The sequence below is a fragment of the Cydia strobilella genome, chromosome 10 (assembly GCF_947568885.1).
Source record: "Cydia strobilella chromosome 10, ilCydStro3.1, whole genome shotgun sequence".
In the NCBI taxonomy this organism is placed as follows: domain Eukaryota; kingdom Metazoa; phylum Arthropoda; class Insecta; order Lepidoptera; family Tortricidae; genus Cydia; species Cydia strobilella.
In genome coordinates, this window is record NC_086050.1 from 11,079,025 (window position 1) to 11,100,446 (window position 21,422).

General features: G+C 36.1%; 2 protein-coding genes across 2 annotated transcripts in view; both read left to right on the top strand.

Annotated features, from left to right (window-relative positions):
- Window positions 1-21,422, top strand: part of LOC134744939 (mucin-5AC-like) — a 403,822-nt gene that overhangs the window by 187,467 nt on the left and 194,933 nt on the right. The gene's annotated exons all lie outside the window — the stretch shown is intronic.
- Window positions 15,364-20,491, top strand: LOC134744662 (uncharacterized). The gene is made up of 5 exons (XM_063678564.1): window positions 15,364-15,491; window positions 16,567-16,792; window positions 17,859-18,010; window positions 18,855-19,016; window positions 20,273-20,491. Exons 1-5 carry the CDS (start codon window positions 15,428-15,430, stop codon window positions 20,446-20,448), a joined length of 780 nt encoding a protein of 259 aa, XP_063534634.1. The 5' UTR covers window positions 15,364-15,427; the 3' UTR covers window positions 20,449-20,491.

Here is a 21,422-nt window from a genome sequence, read left to right on the forward strand (position 1 = left end):
TGTGGAATCATAACCGTAAATGAAAATATACATCATAATTATTATTACTTCTAGGGATTTATTACACTAACATAGACATTTTCATGAACAACCCGTGGAAACAACTTTTATTAATAAAATACAAGTGTGTCTACATAAATAAAATGCTGTTCCCTATAATAATGGGTTTATTTTATTTAAAGTTTTTATTATTATTATTATTCAGAGCCCACTGTGTCCCACTGTTGGGCAAAGGCCTCCTCCCTCTTTTTCCACTCGTGTCAAGAAGGAGTCCAAGTTATCCCGCCATCGCCGACGAGGTCTGCCGGATCCCCGGTTAGACTCGTGGGGCTCCCACTCCGTGGTTAACTTGGCCCACAAGTCATCCGGCATTCGGCAGACATGACCAGCCCAGTCCCATTTCAACTTGGCCGCTTTCCGAGCTACGTCTATTATTTGAGTCTTTATTTATTTATCTTTGATTTAAACTTTACTGCACAAAATAGATACAACAATATACAAATGGCGAACTTAATGTCAAACGGCATTCTCTACCAGTCAGCCATAGGGCCAAACAGAGATACCTACAATTGGTGCAGGGAGAGAAATATATTGCGAAATTAAAAAACAAAACAAACTATACCTATAACTTATAAACCACTTAATTCATTATTATGGAGATTTTAAACAAATGTGTGCCCGTCTTCAACCTGATGCAGATGGATATCAGAACTAATTAGTGTCGCTAAAGTAAGTCTACTATTTACACTTATCTCATACAATTTTAAAGTTTTCGTAGAACGCAATTTTATAACAAAAATTTTAATACTCCAAAATTATTATTCAGCGGGAAATGTTGAGCATGCTAATTATAGTATGTTTAGCTCTACGCGAGAGGAAAAATAATAATAACCAATACTCGAAATTTCCATTTACTATCGTAGGTATTTATCATAGTACTTAGTCATGAAAATATTATTTTAGATCACACTTCCTCAAGTAGAAACTCTCTTCCGACGTATTCCGGAGACTTACAAAGGCTTTTTTCGGTTAAACTTGCTACATTAGAGACCTCGTCTTAACTTTCTAGTAAATTAGACCAGGGTCATAAGCAAACATATTTATGTATCTACCTAAAATAAAATCGTTAAGAAAATATGCATAAATGGATCGTGCCTTATTTAAAAAAAATATTTTTTATGTTTTTAACACTGAATACATATGTTGTATAGGGTTGTCTTTTACACGTAGATATTTTTTTTTTTCATGAACACACAGCTGTCATAGAACTGAATCATTACTTAAAAACTCATTGAAAGGAGGTGGATTAATTGTGACCTCACAGAATACGTTCTGAATTACATAGAGAATCGCTGATTTTTTAAGTCAGAACTCTACCCTGTTTCGAAAATACAAGTAATTTTCGGTTCCCGCGATTTATATTCAATGTGTGCCTTTGTGAAGTTGGTACCTACACTACAATATAGGGGAGACCGGGACAAGACGGGATACCTAAGGAAAAAACTTACATACATATAAGGAAAATTAGACTGTTTAATTAATTACCTTTTACATGTATCGCAGTATCAGTAAGTTAACTTTATTTAAGTTAACTTAAGTTTTCGGTAAATAGGAGAAATAATACAAAAAAATATATCACAAATATTCCATCTTGTCCCATAGCCCGGGACATAATGGAAAATCGCACGGGACAAAAAAAGCACATTTTATTCGGACTGACTCGTCCTCGTCCTACTCATCGACCCCAGCGCAAGAATTGCGCTCCTAGCCAATGGCCATTATTACAAATCACCCCCCCTTCGACTGAATACAAATGCTCAGTCATTTCTCAGTCTGTTTTTCTTTATTGCTCTTCTACTTACAAGGGTTTATAAGGGTTACAACCCAAAAATTTAAATTTGTTTAGCACAAAATCACAAATCGTAAAACGGGGCAAAAACGGCATACCATTCCGTTTTGCCCAACCCTTTTGCCACTGAATTTTTTTTATAATAATCCGAGGTTCATCTTGCCCCGGTCTCCCCAACTTTGTAATTTTATTTTGACGAAGAAAAAGTATGGCGCCAAGAGGAAGCTTGTGCACCATACGAAACAAATTGTTTTATTCGTGAAAATAATGTATAAATCGGTCAAGCAAGTCCGTTCCCAATCAGTGTTCCATGACCGATTCTTTGCGTGCACGCCTATGCAGTCAATGGTCGGTCGGCCAGATCGGTCGGACAATGCGTGCTGCCTAGAGATGGATATTGGGTAGGTTTGCTTTGTGCATGATGCTGAGTGGGACACACATGTCACACAATACCTACCAGATAGTTGACAACAGTGTAATATTTTTCCGAGGCCGGGTGCCAATGCATAGACTGCTTAACCTGTACGACTTCCACCAGTTTAATACTGACATATATTATACGCTAGCGTGTGCGTAACTTACTTTCTATGCATCTCGTTCGTATTACTCGCATAATAGTGCGCATTATCGAATATGTCAGTTTTAGGGATGTAATGTAGGTAACGATACATGATTTTGCCGATACGATACCGATACCGATATCCATTGCTTAGTAGTTAGTTAATAAATCAAATTAATAAAGAATGACTTGCCTCCACAAGATGGGTTCCCACAAAAAGCGACATCTAGGACACCCTGAGGGTGAGGGTAGAGGTGTCACAAACATATAGGCAACTCTCCCTCAGGAGTGCTATGCCCCCACGGGGTCCATGTATTGTGGAACTACCAAGAATTTGTAATACCTATAAAACCATGGTTGCAATAAATAAATATGAAATATGAAATACTCGGGCACGTGGGGCCACTACTCTCCAACAGCTCGCCACAAGCACAAGCTGCCCTACGTTGATATTTTATTTAATTATTATCCATCGTTTGCTCGTCTCATTGTTATTCGATTCAAATATTATTTATTTATATATGAATGCTTTCAAACTACCTTGGAGGTTAACGAGTAATTTAGGAAAAAATCGGGAAAATTCAGGGTATATACCCGCTACCCATCTCTACCGCTATCAGTCTGGCCACTGGCGGTATTACAGTTGGTCATAGAGCGCAATTGAGTCAATCACTCACGTAAACCAGAGTCAAGTATACTGTTCGATTACATTCGAATATCCACAAGTCAAATACAAACTAAGCTTTATATAGTTTTAGTTAGGTACGTACTTTGTTTCACTTGTTTTATGTGAAGTTTAAGAACGTTCCTGTTTAAATCGAGCGAAATGTTTAATTTATGTGCAAAAAACTTGTAGGTATCTTATTAAGTTTCAAGTTCTTTATATTGTGATATCCAGATACCTACATAGAAACTAATGCATTATCATAAGGCGAGTTTATAATAGTTAATGCGATTGACTGTTCAACTCGTTTGAGTATAAGCAATTGCAATAATATCCCTGCTATGCTTACGCAAATGAGCATATGTTACTGGGAATTACCAGTTTCATATATCCGTTTGGTTATCGAGGCCAATATATACCACGATAATAATTATGTCTTCTATGTCAAGCAATAACAAACAGTATGTTAATGATGACAAGATTTTTATTTGCTTCTTATTTAAGTACAATAGGAGCTACTATTTAGCAATATTTGTGAAAGATTTTTTTATCGGTGTTTACAAATAATTGAAGACACAGTAAAGTAAACCTTACGACTTACGCGAATTTGTTTACTCGAGTGAGTCGTGTGAAACTGATATGATAGTTACATGCAATATATTTTATAGTTCAATCCTTCACTTAGCGGTTAAGTGTTTAAGGCATTATTAACTATTCTAACTTCTCAGTCGCCCGTCATTCTCATCATCCACATGCTTCCTTTTCATCCTATCCACTTTTTCCTTGACTTCTTTGCTATTACATCCCTCCATATTCATTCATAATCCTCACACCTTTCACGCCACGTGCCACGTGCCACGGTGCCACGATAGACGTCTCAGTTACAAGTATTTAAGGTAAAATCAGGCAATCTAGTTCAGCAATAATTAGTACCAACAATGAGTAACCTGTATGTTGTTCATTGGGTTCGGGTTCTGTAATTCTCAAGGATGGCTAGATGGTCCAATGTGGGTACTTAACAACGTTTTTGCACCTATTCCCTGTCCTATGAATTGATAACTATGAAATTGGCAATGAAATATTGTTAATGCTAATCAGAATTGTATACCAATTTTAAACGTCAATACCTCGATACTCTTAAGATAAATTGACGATTGTTTTGAACTTTTGACGTATCAGTATTAAATAGGGAATATTACGCGAAACTCTGCGTAGGGGGCGCCAGGGCGCCACTACCACACAACACAACACAAGAAAATTTCTTTATCTAACATCTCTGTCACTCTTGCATATTCGAGCGATAAAGAGGCAGATAGCGAATTTTCGGATTCGCGTTTCCCGGTAGGTCCTCTGTAAGCAAACCGCCTTAATGGATCAATGTCATATTTTATTATCTCTGAAAACTTGTCAAAAATCTGTACAGTTACAGTATGTATAAGTTACTCTATGGTTTACTAAAAAGGCTTGTCCTGCACTCTGGTGGCAGAACATTGCAGTAATATCCCCTATTGGCCTAATGGTTCGTCAACAGACGGTTTTGTTCGCACAAAACGCATGCGGTGTGTGTAAAAGAATAATTCACGTATCTAGATTGCCATTCCGCGGGGCTAAGATGGACGGCTGTTTATCATTTGTCACCATACCTGTCACGCTCTAACAAGTACGTAAGTGCGAAATGACGCATGATATGACAAGTGACAAAAACGCGACCATGATACCGGTGCTGGTCTACATATAACAAACATCCCATACAATGAAATTTAGCGAACGCTTTAACGGTGGCAGACGGCTTGGTGCAACCGATTAGGCTCATCAGTTGTACCAATCACATTTAGCAGACTGATCAACGTCAGTCAGTAGTGAAGTATGAAACTTCCCATACAATGAAATTTAGCGAACGCTTTAACGGTGGCAGACGGTTTAGTGCAACCGATAAGGCCCAGTTGCACAAACCACATTTAGTAGACTGATCAACGTCACTCAGGAGTGAAGTATAAAACTTCCCATACAATGAAATTTAGCGAACATTTTAACGGTGACAGAACGTTTTTGCACCTATTTGGCTTGGTGCAACCGACCCGAAGTATCGTTAACACAAAGTCGAATAACATTTCTGCTGTATACTATTTATAATAATTCGATGTATAACAAGCTTAATGATGAGGGACACCGTAAAGTACGTTTATTACGATTTTCGTTTACTTATTCGGTCGCCGACCTTGACCGGCGTTGCGAATGAAAGTTGCATCAATAAAGCGCCTCGCGCGATCGGCGCACGATCGTAGTGAATCACCGCGCTGCGCTGCGTATAGTAGGCGCAGCACAGATCGTGCCCATTAGAGCACACATTTAATATTATTCTATTACCTTCCTCTAGTCTATTGTACATAGTAATGTACTTGTCTATCGTTCTTTATCTTTTTTTTAATACTATGTCGGTGGCAAACAAACATACGGCCCGCCTGATGTTAAGTAGTCTTCGTAGCCATATGTACATTATGTACGCCTGCAACTCCAAATCTCATCTACTCAAAGGTTACTGGAAGAGATTTTAGCGGGTCTAGTCGCTTTTAGTGGCATAGTCAGTGAAACCGTACTGATCTTAATATTTTGAAATATGTCTCACGATAGTTTAATTTCGAATTTATTTATTTATTCGTATCGCATAATTGTTCGGTCGTGTAAAGATATTTTTCAACACATTTGCTCGTACCATACAAGTTATTTAACTGCTTTTAGGCTCATTATCCTAGATATTAAACACGCGTGCTTTTTCATTATATTAAAGAACTTGTTAGGTAATGAATGATAATCCGACTGACTTAAAAAGGTAACTGATTGCTAATAATATGTATGGAAACGGAGCCTTCTTAAATTTGTCGAGTAGATTTGACAACACGGACTGGCGGGCGCCGGCGACTAACGCGGCCCGCCAGCGGCAGGCAAGAGGCGCGGCAGGCAGTATAACAGATAGATGCAAGACTGCATACTAACTGTTTTAACAATTAAACTTTAAATTTTCCTTTTTTTCCTCACTTGTGTGTTAAAAAAGGTCGTATGAAACGCGTGTGCATAGGTCATTACACACAAGGCGATATTGTGCGCGCGAGCTGTAAGCGAGCGCGCAATTAGAAAGCCGATGTGTAGCAATGTGGATGTGTAACGTAGCACACTTGTATCACAATGTACTATTAAGGTTCTGTATCCATCCGTGTGAACGTGTTCAAGGCATTTGCCCTTGATACTTGAACTTGTTTTTACAAATTCAATATAAATACTTTAATTTTGCATTAGCCCCCTTTTAAAAATGCGGAATCTATGGAAGGTGAGCAATGTAACGTAGCCATGTTGTCTGTCCTTCAAGCTATGATCAAGAAGTGCATTTACGGGTGCCGACAGAAACATATTACATTTTGTAATAAGGATAATAGATAAGATTTTTTACGAATATTGAACAAGATTCGTTTATAATTTGTTTTGTAATATAAGTATTAGCATTACCGACACATTGTAAATAAATACAAATTTGCATAGGTACTTATGACCGATCGGTGATCCTGGGAGGCCAATTTAAACTTAAATTGTGACATCAAAATGATATCTATATGATGTCAGTCATAAGACTAGGTCGGTCGCTTTGTGTAAGATTTTCTTATAAGCATTTAATTTTTTAATTAGGGCTGTATATGGTTATTTAAAGTAGTACTAAAAAAAATATTTTTAAATTTTTACTCTCACACTACAAAATGATCTATTGCATTGATATTTAGGACGTAGGAGGCTACAGACGTTTGAACATTTGTGAAATCAAGGAAAAACGATATTATTATTATTATTATTTTACTCTCAACCTCTAAAACTGATCTATCGCGTTAGAACACACCCCATTATTTTTTTAAATATTTTTAAATAGATATTAAGGGGCCGCTACCGACATTTGAAAATTTGTGAAATTAAAAGATGGTGATATTATCGTAAATGACGCCTTTTATTATGTAACAGTCACATAAACTACTGTAATAGGTTAATATTTTTAAAGGAACATATTAAAAGCAAACCATATCCCACATCTCAGTAAGAACGTAATTGTAGAAAATTTGTATAAGTTCGCAGGTGGTATACTAGTGGTGGAGGTATTTGTGTTTGTTTTATATACAAGCTACATAAACTAATTACAGACCCAGATATACCTTATCCTATTGTAAGTACAACGTTTCAGAGCAATCTAGCTAGTCGTTTTAAAATGAGAGCGTAACTACGTTTGTATGGAGAACCGAGCTTGCCGGGGACTCTTAACAAAATTTTGTTTCTTTTCACATTCTTATATATTTTAGTCACTTGTTGGTATGTAGGATTACAGCTGACTGTATTAGGTACGTGTCCATTTATCTCATAGATCGGTAAACGCTCTAATTAACGTCTTACCAATTAACTGTTCACGGGTGGTAACTTGTGAGATATAGGGTTCGCTCGTTTCCGATGTTTCTCAATGGCAACAGGAGATACAAAGTATACACATTATTATATTTTGGCTTAAATAAAGTTACACGTACGTTCCATTTATGGGTGTCTTGCATAGGCAAACTTTAACTTCAAGTTCATCCATAAACTAACGGAACTTGGTTTATTAGTTCGAAGCTCAAAAGCTTAATATATTAAGAGTTAGGCTCACTACAGCTTAATATCGTTTAAAATATCGTTGCAAGCTTCCTTAAACTCTAAATCAGGTTTGAGATAGATTCGATGGCTTATTTGGTTAGAGAGTTATTGGATCAGTATCCCAGTCTGTCACAGGTGTGGATACAACTGGCTACGAAATCTTTTTTCCAAAATCTATCTTATATTGATTTATACATTTTTTTGCTAAAGATTCGATCTTCTGGGTTATTCTTTGACTGGCGGTACGAAGTTCACCGGGACCGACAGTAATTGATAAAACTTTTGTTGGTAGACAAGATGGTAGTTAGACCTTGTGTCCGAGCCACACATTATCGGAGATTTCAAGACAATCTGGCTTGGACATTTCGAGAGAATGCCAGCGTAGGACGTCCTAAAGATCGACGACCATTATGCTTGCCCCAAGTACCGCTGCGGGCTTAGCATAGGAGCGCCGCGACATTATCATGCGTCCGAGATAGACTACCCGTCTTTTTAGGGTTCCGTATCCAAAGGGTAAAACGGGACCCTATTACTAAGACTCCGCTGTCCGTCCGTCTGTCCGTCTGTCACCAGGCTGTATATATCTCATGAACCGTGATAGCTTTAAATTTTCACAGATGATGTATTTCTGTTACCGCTATAACAACCCATACAAAAATAAAATAAAATAAATATTTAAGGGTAATTATAATATTTACCCATACAACAAACGTGATTTTATAGCCGTTTTTATAGATACAGAACCCTTCGTGCGCGAGTCCGACTCGCACTTGGCCGGTTTTGGTAACTGTTTTAATTAGAGAGGGGCGGATAGTCTATCTCGCGGGCGAGATGCTGTCGCGGCTGGGAGGAAATCGCACTTGCACCAACTCGTATGGGAGGCCAAGACCCACTTGGTGTCGCTAAGAGTAGGTAGTAGGTGATTATCGTCTTTTTTAATTCCATTTGTTTTTACTCCAATAACCTACTTAGTTATTAATATACCTACATCCAGGAAACCTGACGAAAACCTGAGTATGATTTTTCAGCATCACCTCAAAATCATACTCTGCTCACTTGTCACACACTGGTTTCCATGAAGCGATTGGCTTGGTGACCGATGAGAGTAACAGTCAGGTACTCATTACCAGGTTGTAAAGAATTGCCCGGGCGTATGATGGTAACTGGCATCACAGCGTGAAAAACTTTGAGCGACATTTTAATAGAAAAGTTACAAGAGGGTCGTATAGAAATTCTAAGCTAACCTAATCCATTTTGTTGGTCTTGATAACGCTACCCTTTGACTAAGGATTTTTGTTAATCTATGTCGGCTCAAAAGGACCCACGCCTTGATGAACTTATTTAAATTTTAATTAATATTAAATAACTTTTGTAAATTTATCTTTCTACTTCTGTCTGATCTACCTAACCCTTCTACATGCGGCGCTAAACATCACAACAGTGGAAGCTATACGAACCCAATTTCAAAGAAAAACCGCAAATCGATGTACAATTTAGCCACCTTCCTCTGGTACACGCAAATTTTTGACCCGCAGTTCTTATAGTTCTTATTATAGTATTTTTTTAAATAAAAAAAAACATTATTTTAGGGTTCCGTACCTCAAAAGGAAAAAACGGAACCCTTATACCCTTATAGGATCACTCGTGCGTCTGTCTGTCTGTCTGTCTGTCCGTCTGTCACAGCATATTTTCTCCGAAACTACTGGACCAATTAAGTTGAAATTTGGCAGACATATGTAAGTCTGTGACCCAAAGACGGACATGTAACGTAAACAAATGAATTTTAAGCGGGGGGGAGGGGGCACTTTTGGGGGGTAAATGAGAGAATTAAAAAATAAAGTTTTTCAAATTATATCGTGTTACATATCAAATGAAAGAGCTCATTATGAGAATCTTAAATATATTTTTATTATAATTTTTAGATAAACAGTTTAGAAGTTATTCAAGAATATAGGCAAAATATGACCATTTCCCCCCCCCCCCTTTATCTCCGAAACTACTAGGTTAAAAATTTTGAAAAAATACACAAAATAGATCTTTACCTATAGATTACAGGAAAACCTATTAGAAATGTGCAGTCAAGCGTGAGTCGGACTTAATTACTTATTTTTGATCCGACCCCTACGGGTTTTTTAAAGACATTTCACATAAAAAATACGTTGTTTAAATTGTGTAATGTACGGAACCTTTGGAACGCGAGTCCGACTCGCACTTGGCCGATTTTTTCAGAAACCTAACGTGTGTGGGATAATGGGATTATATTAAAGGGCTTTTTGAGGCGATTCTAAAAACACCACATCATTATTTAAGCCATTTTTTTTATAAACAAAAATAATTTTCAAAACATACCAAGTTTGGTCCTCCTGATACTATATGGCTGATTTTTTTAAATAAAAAAAAATGTCTGAAATGTAACGATGTTGTATATTGTTAGAATCGCCTCAAAAAGCCCTTTCGTATTATGATACCACACACACACGATAGATTTCTGAAAAAAAATTCCATACAAAAAAGAATGACAGCATTTTTTTAGGAACTGCGGGTCAAAAAAATTCTTTTGACCTCTAGTATGCGTATGCCAAACGGCTAAATTGTACATCGATTTGCGGTTTTTTTTTCGCGTACCCCTTACTCTACAAGGTAACAGACAGATAGACAGGTAGAATTACTTTCGCATTTATAATATTAAACTAGTTTTTGCCCGCGACTTCGTCTGCGTGTAATTAGTAATTTGGATCTGCTTTATATTGATTCCCCATACAAACTTCCACCCCCTTCTCATCCCCTAAATTGATGCTAATTGGTCAAAAATGCATGACTATTTTACGAAAAGTTAAATGATAAAGGTCTTATACTTAGTTCTTTTTTTAAGAAATTGTTGATTCCCTTTACAAGCTTCGTCCCTCCTATTTATACCCTTACGGGAAGATTTCTGGGATAAAACGTATCCTATGTCCTTGGGACTCAAACAATTTCATCTATAGATACCAAATTTCAACTAAATCGGTTCAGCGGTTTAAGCGTGAAGAGGTAACAGATATACAGATAGACACACTTTCGCATTTATAATATTAGTATGGAAGTAGGGATTTGAGTAAAAAGTGCTATAAACGACGTCACGGACCAGAACGCGTTTTTCACGGCACTTGCTAAGATTAGTAACTTTGCTATATACAATGACGTAGGAGAACTTATTTACTAAAATACCTATATTTTTCCATTCCAAAAAGCTTATTATTAAGTATACTGGAGATATGTAAGGTTTTCAAACGAAATTTTGAAGAAATAATAAAGTATGGTCTTACTTTAAGACACATTATGCGGCATTTTCACCTGTGTCATGAACTTTACTAGGTGATTGCGTTGCTGTAGGTACTGTTCTATTCTGTTCTGTTGGTAAAGTACCCAGGTACTGTACCCGTCAGCTTACTTAATCAGACCGCGAGCGGTTAAATTATGGCACCATACTTTGGACGTTTAAAAGGATAAATCTTGAGAATCTGTATACGCTTACTATGGAAAATTGTTCCAAGTTGTACCAGCGAGATATTCATAGATCTAGTATATTTCTATAGATGCGGCCTACCGTAAGGGATTGACATAGATGATGTCATAAACGTGGGGATACCATATTGGTAAAAATTACCCCAATATTTGATATCACGTTGGGGCGATTACCCTGGAGGCAAAGTTAGCTTGTTTGACGGTATTCAAAAATTGTTAAATAAAATGTCAATGGGCCGTTCTTTTTAGGCGTATGAACAATGAAATACCTCCTATAATTCGCGCAGGTGGTACAAAACACATAAACATGTTGAGTAAATAAAACGTAAAATAAAATGTATTATGGGTTTTAATTTAAAGAAATCACAAATCGCAATCACAGCAAAACACCAATTAATGTACACCACATTTAATCTTCACATTTGTTTTTTTTTTTTTAAATTAGAAGTACCAAAAAAACTTCGAGGCCAAAATTACCTATAAAATTATGATATTTTCATCTGGTATCCCTAACATGATTGTCATGCAGCTAAATTAAGAAGAAGTTTAAAAATGGTTGACCTCAGACTCCTACCTACCTACGTAATTTGGGCGGATAATTTGTTTTGTTAATTTGCGTAAATAATTGTGAGGTTTTTATTGAAATCGTTTGATTCTACATTGCTTTGAGTGTAACGTAATTTTACGATGTTATTCTCACATATTGCGTTAAGAGGAAGGTGTAAAATACCGTACTTACGTGTGAAAGGTTATGATCTCATATTTTTGCTCAGAGCGGCTATTACAGCCGATTACAGAACAATTCACCATTATTTTATCAAAGTTCAAGCATTCAAAACGCTAACCATCACTATATTTCATAAGAGAAAGCACAATTTCATACAAAACAACAATAATTAAACAAGCAACGAACAAACATGACAGGTCACGAACTTATTTGTTTGCCACAATCTCGGTTGTGGCAGCGGTGGAAAAGTGAAACTATGACAAGGACAAACAATTATTTATTTGTATTTGTATTTGTTTGGTCATTTTCCCCCACCCCTCATGACCGATCCAGTTATACTAGATTCATGGAGATATTACATTAAAGAAGATCTTACTCCGTTCGTAAAACAATTAAATAATGACATTGTCAAGTATTTAAATAGCATTGCATAATTAGAAAATTATTGAATGTCAGAAATCAAAATAAACATAGCAGTAGGTACCTAGTTTAGTTACAAAATTACGTAGAAATCTGCATCGAGATTTTTTGTTATATATTTCTATTTTTTTAATTTATTAATATTAAATACTAATATCTTGTTTTCCCATGAATATGTTGTTTCCAGCGAATACGAGCTTCCTCAATATTTCAAAATCATACTTTGTTTGATCGTTAATCGATGTGAAGTAAATTTCACCGTCATCAGTTTTGTAGGCATAGGCATGCTAAGTACAAATCGAAGTGTAGTTTTTCTGAAAAAATAATAAGTTAATTTGCAGTAGGTACGAACAGAAACACTCATGCCCTTATCTTATGCCTTTTGTAATAAGATTTACCGATAGACAGAACAGTGTGGGCGATGGTACAAGTACGTAGTTTTTATAGTATAATACGTAGTTTTTTTTTTTCACACCACATTGCTCGACATTATAGGTTTCTATGGAACAATTTTTTATACGAATACAAATCTCATTAATAACCAGCTGGTTATTATGAGATTCAGTACCATATTATGACCCGGCGGGTTATAATGAGATTTAGTACAACCCGGCGAAATCAGAACTTATTTGAAAATCGAACTGGCCACTACAAGCTGTATACGCAAAACAAAGAAAAAAAAAACAAAGGCTGCGGGTGTTGCAAAACGCTGCAGTATTAGCAGGAGGTTGAAGTTGAAAGATTATAATTTGTACGTTTTTCTTTTTAAATAAGGTACCTTAAGTTTTAATAAAACGTTGTATCTAGTAAGTAGCCTTGCTTTTTAATTTCTCGCAAAAGGTGAGAAAAGTAGAGTATTCTCCTTTGGGATAAAGCTGTTTTCGTCTTGGGCGAGCTTGTCCTCGCTGCACTCAGGACTCCGTTTTAACTCGTAACACCCTCGCTACGCTCCGGAGTTAAATCTAGTCCCTCATTTACTCAGAATTCAATATCGCGCCCGTGGCATAAAACAATGCTTTATCCCCTCGGTATATAATTTACTATTAAATAATGAAGGTCATAAAACGCAGTTATTTGACCCAGGTTAGAGCGATTGAAGTTTATTTAATATATTTATTTCGGATAACAAGATCCAAACATTGCAATAATTACATTACATAATTAATACAATAAATTAAATTAAACTAAATCTAAATTTATTTCTTAAATAACTAAATTAGCCCAACAGCAGCTCTGTTTAGTTTTTAATACAATACTATTCGGAATGCATTTCTATTGTCCATGTGCTGAATAGTGTTCCATTTAAGAACTATTGGACAATCTAAATTGTCAATAACAGTGTTCAGAAGGCTGTAGGGGCTGTCCCTGACACGGTGCATCAGGGAGGCCACTTTCTTGCGCATTATGGCTTGGAAGCCATCCACGCGAGCTTCGGCAAACATCCCCGAACCACTGCAGAATCGAGGCAACTCCAACAACACTGAAACCGTTATTACTTATACTGAATGCGTAAGGCATTGAGAGATCTCTGCGTACACTTGACCGCACGCTTGGCTTGCGTACGCTTGGCTGCACGTATAAAAAGACTGACTAAATGCCCTGAAAATAGTTATCTTGACGTTCTTCGTGCAACGTGCAAACCTGCGAGCCCACATAATTATGTTGCTTCTCACCGCCAATGCCCTACGCTCGCGCTCCGCATTCGCTGAAATGGATTCAGAGAATTGTTTAATACCACTCGTAATTATTTACAATATCTCACGTCTTACTCTGGGTAAAAAATACCTACCAATATTTGACTTAAAATTTTTGATCATCAAAATCAATTTTATAACTTTGGGTAAGTTATAAAATTGATTTTGATGATCAAAAAATTCTCTCTTACTTTTCCTATTCCATCAGCGCGGATAAATTTTCCTCCCAATAATGTCTTGATTAAGGGGCTGGAGGAAAAAGCTTTGTAATATCCTTTTACCGTGATGTCGCATGTCATATCCAAGTAAAGGTGTCCGTTGGGAATAGCGGACATGGAAAATGTAATTAAGGATTTCTTTTGCTACGAAAAATTACTGGAAGCAATGACAATCAACAAATTATTTTTGAAAACATCTTGTTATTTAGGGCACTCTTCTCTGTATTATTGGAAGAGTAGGATGTTCTTTGTCTTACCAACATTTTATTTGCTGTCTGACCTGTTATAGTAATTTAAAATTATAGGTAAGTAGACATATCATGACTTTTAAGGATCCGGAGGAGGATTGTCCGGGCGGGAACGTGACTTCCGACACTTATTCTTCTATGACAGCTGATCGGTGATCACGTGATGCTTTCATAGAAAGCTGAAGTGTTGGGCACCCTGCCCGGGCCCGAACCGTTGTATCGTGTTGTTGTTGTTGTCCTAGGGCACCCCGGAGGTGCATAGGGCCTTCACAAGATCCCTCCACCCCTTTCTATTTTGAGCAACCGTCTTGGCCTCGTTCCAGCTCATTCCTACGGCACGCAACTCGTTCTCTACGCTCCGCCTCCAGGTGTGTACGGGGCGTTTGCGGGCTCGCTTTCCGTCCTGAGGCCGCCACTCAAACGCGATACTGGCGTTGTTCGCAGCTCCTCTTCGAAGGGTATGTCGGATCCATCTCCATTTCCGCAGCGCTATTTCTTGGGCGATCGGAGGTTGTCGGCATATACTCCACGGAACTGAAGAGTAGAACAATAAATAAATAAATAAGGTGCGTTGAGGTAAGATTGAAAGGGTTTTTCATGCGGGGTAAGATGAAAAGTCACCCGTAATGCTTCGGCATACGGACGATTTTTTGTCTTACCCCTCATGAAAAACCCTTTCAATCTTATCCCAACGCACCTTACAGATTTTATGTCATCTGCACTGCGTTAATCTTGGTGGTCGTAAATAAGTACAAATGAATTTTTTTGTTGTAGGTACCTGTATTAATTAAGGATTCAAATAGCTACAGTTATATAAAAACAAGTTTCAGTAAATCTGGCTTTATAATAACTTGTATACTACGCTGAGACGGACAGCTACATAAGATGATTGCATTTAAAGCTACGATTTTCCTTTTGTGCGCAATTGTCGTCAGTGAATCAACGTTCAGTGAGTTTTGTTTTAAGTTTTTTTCTTTTTTTTTTCTTTAACGATTTAATCTAAACGAATCGATCAGGCACAAATAATTTACCCACTTTTCTTTCAAAATGAAGAAATTTCATGCCCTATTTATAAGCATGCATGCATGCATTTATCGCATTTTCAAAACCAAGTTTGGCTTCGCAAGCCACATTAGAGCGTTCCATGCTCCCTTTTAAAAACAGTTAGGAGTCGCCGTCGTCGGACGCGGCGAGGAGGACTATACGAGTATAAGCATGCTATTTGTCAAGATTACGAGAATAATTTAATACAGTTAGTATTTTCCTTGTGTTGGTGTGGTGATTTTTTTTTTTACAATTTTGGAATCTTTCGCTTGCTCGGGTATCAATATAGCACGAATGGTTAAACAACAACTTTGCCCCCTTGTAAAACAAATAACTATTGTTTTACAAGGGGACAAAGTTGTTGTTTAACCTCTCTACCAGGAAACAACTCAAAATTTGCATTTGATTACTTTTCCCCACATGTAGATAAAATGCAACTTTCTTATCAGTTTTTGAACAATCAAGAGATCCTTTACCAGCTGGTGTGGTGGAAATATACAAAACATCCCTATTTTACATTAACAACACACACTTTATTCTACATAAAAAGGTGAAATGTACCTTTATAATCATTTCAGAACGCCTAGGTAATCACTTGGGACATCATAATATTTAATATTTACCATTTAATAGATAGCTTGCTTTTAGAAATAAGAAATTTATTATTAGTTACTTTTTGGCTTTAATTATTTTCATTAAGTACGTATCATCGTTTCATATTGTGGAAAACTTGGATTAAATACTTTGGATTTCGTTGTATTAATTGAACTGGACTGAACTGACTTGGAAAATAAATATTTTTTTGCTAATTTAAGCAATTTATTACGGACAGAGATGCTATGAGTCCTGTGACCATATTCAATCAATATTATTTTATTAATTAATTGTTCAGATTCTAGAAGAAAGGGAGAAATATAAAAATATCCCTCGTCAATTTAAATGTCATTTTACACTCGTATAAATTAAGCCTTTATTTTTAGTTGACACGCTGACCAAATGTTCAATCAATGATGGAGAATGTTTGAGGGAACTATATCAAAGGGTGCTGCAAGATATCGGCAAGCATGGCATCAAGGAGTTGTCCATACCACCCATTGATCCTATCGAGCTGAAAAATGTAACTGTCAATGTACTTGACCAGCTGGAGGTGACGATGGTTGATGGAATTGCTACCGGTGTAAAGAATTGCATATTCAATGACTTTAAGTAAGTTTGTTTAGATTTTCAGGGTTCTGTCTGTCTGTCTGTCCGTCTGTCCGTCTGTCACCAGGCTGTATCTCACGAGCCGTGATAGCTAGACAGTTCAAATTTTTACAAATGATGTATTTATGTTGCCGCTATAACAACAAATACTAAAAACAGAATAAAACAAATATTTAAGTGGGGCTCCCATACAACAAACGTGACTTTTTTGCCGTTTCTTTGCGTAATGGTACGGAACCCCTCGTGCACGTTTTAAAACATTTTTTAAAACAACAGCGACATTCTGAAATAACATGAAATATTACATACAAAACTTCTACTTGATCTATTTTCTTTGTATAATTATTTTTAGCAATGACTATTAAGAGTCCCCGGCAAGCTCGGCTAAATTTCACCTTCCCATACAAACGGAGTTTCGTTCTCATTTTAAAACTACGTGTTGGATTGTAATGAAACTTTGCACATACAATGACATGAAGTATATCTAAGTTTATATAGCTCCAGTTTATAAAACAAACTAAATAGAGCAAAACAATTTTTGTATGAAAAACTTAAATTCGCTGTATTTTTTTAAATATGGTATCTGAAGCTACATAAACGAATTAAAGACATAGATATACTCTATCCTATTGTAAGTACTAAGTTTCAGAGTAAACTAGCTACTCGTTTCAAAATGAGAGCGTAACTACGTTTGTATGGAGAACCGAGCTTGCCGGGGACTCAAGCACCAGAACTAGACAATTATGCTACGTAAACGTGCATGCCAAGTTTCACGTAATTCAAGCAAGTAGTTTTTTTTTATGAGAGCGAAACTTCGATTGTATGAGAGCGGCTTTTTCGTGGCGGGTTCGTGTGACTTAAGATAAACTCACGGCACATTTTATTTACCCGAATTATAAGGATTATCCGCTTCTTTTTTCGTTTTTGTCAAAACCGCCGTCAAGTAGACAAAGCAGGTGAAAATATGATTTAAATAATATGATACGAATACCAAATTCAATTCTGATTCACCGTAGACACTTCACAAAGTAGTAGGTATTAAATATTGAAATTATACATGAAATTTCAGGACTGAACTCGAGAAGGAGCATGCGTGGATGGATCTTACTTGTGATATTACCATAAAGGGACGCTACAAGGTCGCTTCGGACAGCCCTCTCCTCAAGTCCATTTTTGGAATACAATCAATTCACGGCGATGGATACACTAAGGTCAAGCTAGGTGTGTTTGTTAATTATTAATTAAAGGGATTTACTTATTAAAAAAACACAGACCAGTATTTACTGTGGACGTCAAAAGTCATGCAGTAAAGTTGACAATATATTTTTTGTGTTATTAAAATATCGTACAAGTAGAAGTCAAAAGTTACAACTTCAAATCATGAGGCCAATTCGAACTTAAATTCCGATGTTAAAATGACGTCATTTTGATGTCAAATTATATGTCTGAATTGGCCTCCATTATGTGTACTTTCGAAAATAATGTACATTTGTATAATTATATGTCTATGTGAAATAATGAGGATTTTATTTACACATACATAAAATCCTCATTATAACTTGCATAAGGAAATCTTGTTGTCGATAACGTGAAGCAGTTTCATAGATAGGTAGGTACGCGTAATTTTGAACTATTAACATTACAAAGTTTACAGTACTTACAGTGTTGCATACCGGTTACTAACTAATTTTATATAATTATAGTGTTTCCAGTTACTTGTCTTGTTTAAGCAAGTCATAAAGAAGTACACGTGGACACTTGGTTCCCATAATCATAGTGTTTTTTGCTTATAGATTGCGCATACTTAATTACTTTGTTTTTTCTAGCATTTTAAAGTACCTATGTTTAAAGGCATACATACTAATAGTAGGTACTACAAACAACTACGAACATTCAAACCTTGGTGTAAATAACTTTTAATGTATAAAGATATTTTCCGTTTCCGACAAACTTAATCTTTACTTTTAAATGGGATATTTTACTTGTTTCGTTTTTATATTGGAACAAATAAAAATAATGTGGACCTACAATCCTTTTAATATTGGATACGTATTATTTTATTCAGAGCAACTTAATCTCCGAATTGACTACGATTTCTTCATTGAGAGAGGTGCGGATGGCGAGCTGTACTTTAAGTGCAAGCATAATGAGACGCAGTACACGTATAATATTGGTGGGCGATCTCTTTTCTACATCGACCAGTTGTACTTGGACAATGAAGACTTGAGTAAGTTTGAGTTAAAACAGTTACTTTATTTATTTAGTTATTATTATCACTTTATTATTGTTTATAAAGCCCCCTCCACTTGCGTTTCGCACACGAGTGTGGAGAGGGCTCATGAAGCGTAAAAGAAAGAATGATATAGGTACAATACCTAGTTCCTTTATCCTGGTATTCTTCTTACACGTTACATAAGTTTATAGCGTAAGTTGTATTTTATCTGAAAAAATATTATGTTGGGAACCTCAGTATAAGCAGAGAGAAGTAAATATCCAAGACAAACAACCTCCGCACAACACAGCGTTTCCCGCTCGGTTTATCATGGTTGTAGGTGGCACTTTTTTACTATTTCTCCATTTTAGCTTTATACGTATACAGTCTGACACTTATCTGATACTTCTAAACATAAAATCCGACTTGCCTGGCCGCTGTCACATGCACACTAGTACAGTACAACTAACGCATGATATAGAAGAATTTTAGCCATATTCTTATTTCAGGGACGTCATCTAATGAGAGCTCTCTGAGAAGGTTAAAAAAATGCTAACACTGCATGGCATCATCAAATAATAATATGCGTAAAATGCTTTATATTATGCTTTAAATCTAGTCACTATAACTGATACTTCTAAACATAAAATCCGACTTGCCTGGCCGCTGTCATATGCACACAAGTACAGTACAACTAACGCATAATATAGAAGAATTTTAGCCATATTCTTATTTCAGGGACGTCATCTAGTGAGAGCTCTCTGAGAAGGTTAAAAAAATGCTAACACTGCATGGCATCATCAAATAATAATATGCGTAAAATGCTTTATATTATGCTTTAAATCTTGTCACTATAACTACTGTTATACAAGTCCAATTTTACGTTACGTTTAAAATTATGAATAGCAGTACCTTGAGGATTGTCGCGGTGTTGTATGGGGGTTGCCAGATTATTTGCTTACTAGACTAATGTAACAAGCACAGATTTTTCAAATTAATAATTAAGTCATAAAACTCAACTGTTTGTAGAATGTTGAAAAGCTGAGAATTTGATAAACAACACGTTCAACGTTTTATATTCTTGGCATTGTTTTCAACACGTAAATTTTTGAAGCCTTTCTTGGCATACACCCTTCAAAACGAATATTTTGTGGGCACTGTATTTTTAACAAATTCCCCACTGCTGATCTTCAATATAATAATAGAAGATACCGAAATAAAGTTCAACAAAGTTCACGCCCGGTTTCATTTAACGCTTTGATTATTTCCAGGCAAATACGTCACCACCTTCCTCAACGACAACGGAAAGTTCCTCCTCCAGAACTTCGGACGCTCCTTCATGGACAAGGCGATGGAATTCTTCTACATCTTCACCCATAGGTTCTATGACGTCGTGCCAATTAAATACTACATCACTGAGGATCTCTCCTCTTACGAAAGATCATAGGCGAGGCTAAGTAAACACAGAATAAAAAAAAAGTAATATTGAAATAAAATCCAAAGGAAAATATGAATATATATTTTTTGTTGTTAAAGATCAAGTAATCAGAATAAGTAACCAGCTTAAAAAATCTTGGAATAATTTGATTTTAGTATTCATGAGTACCTATACGAGTATAAAAACCTGTACAAAATAAAAGTGCTTAATAAATAAATAAATAATAATAATAAAAATAAAAATGTTATTTATTTAGGTATCAACCCATTACATTAAGAATAATTATAATTATTAATCTAATGTATACATTCTAATCTATATTAAATTTTACTATTCTAAACTAAACTAAACTAATTATTACGTAATCTAACACTAATTAAATATTTGCAGCGGAGGCCTTGTTCATACAGTAGCAGGTTGCGTACACTACGCTAACAATGCTGTTCATCGATTCGCTCACTCTCCCGACAAACGACCAGTGCCTTTTACGCATTATAGCGTAAAAGTCGTCTACTTAATAAAAGTGTTTTGTTTCAATTGCATTATGTTTGTGAATATAATAACCAAATAACAATCCTAATAAAAGTTATATTGGTTCAGTTAGGCTGGAACAATACCAGTATTTCGTATGTTAGTATTACTAACATACGAAAGTGAAGTCAATAAGAAAATGAAAATTAGGTACATAGGTGAAAACTATAAATTTAAATCAATTATATTGAATCTTTTTAGGGTTCCGTATACCTCAAAAGGAAAAAAACGGAACCCTTATAGGATCACTTTGTTGTCCGTCCGTCCATCCGTCCATCCGTCCGTCTGTCTGTCAAGACCCTTTATCTCGGGAACGCGTGGAGATATCGAGTTGAAATTAAGATCATATATATACTTAGGTCTATGGTCCCTTAGCGTACGTAAAAAAAGATACGGCCGATTATGCCTCAAAAAACGTATATTTCGACACTCAAGGGAATCAAAGTTTATAG

Bases quoted from the DNA above. Each gene is read 5' to 3' on its own strand.
- LOC134744662 (XM_063678564.1), top strand. From the start codon at position 15,428: ATGATTGCATTTAAAGCTACGATTTTCCTTTTGTGCGCAATTGTCGTC. The intron at 16,793-17,858 runs GTAAGTTTGTTT...ATGAAATTTCAG, and splicing joins TGCATATTCAATGACTTTAA to GACTGAACTCGAGAAGGAGC. The intron at 19,017-20,272 runs GTAAGTTTGAGT...GATTATTTCCAG, and splicing joins CTTGGACAATGAAGACTTGA to GCAAATACGTCACCACCTTC.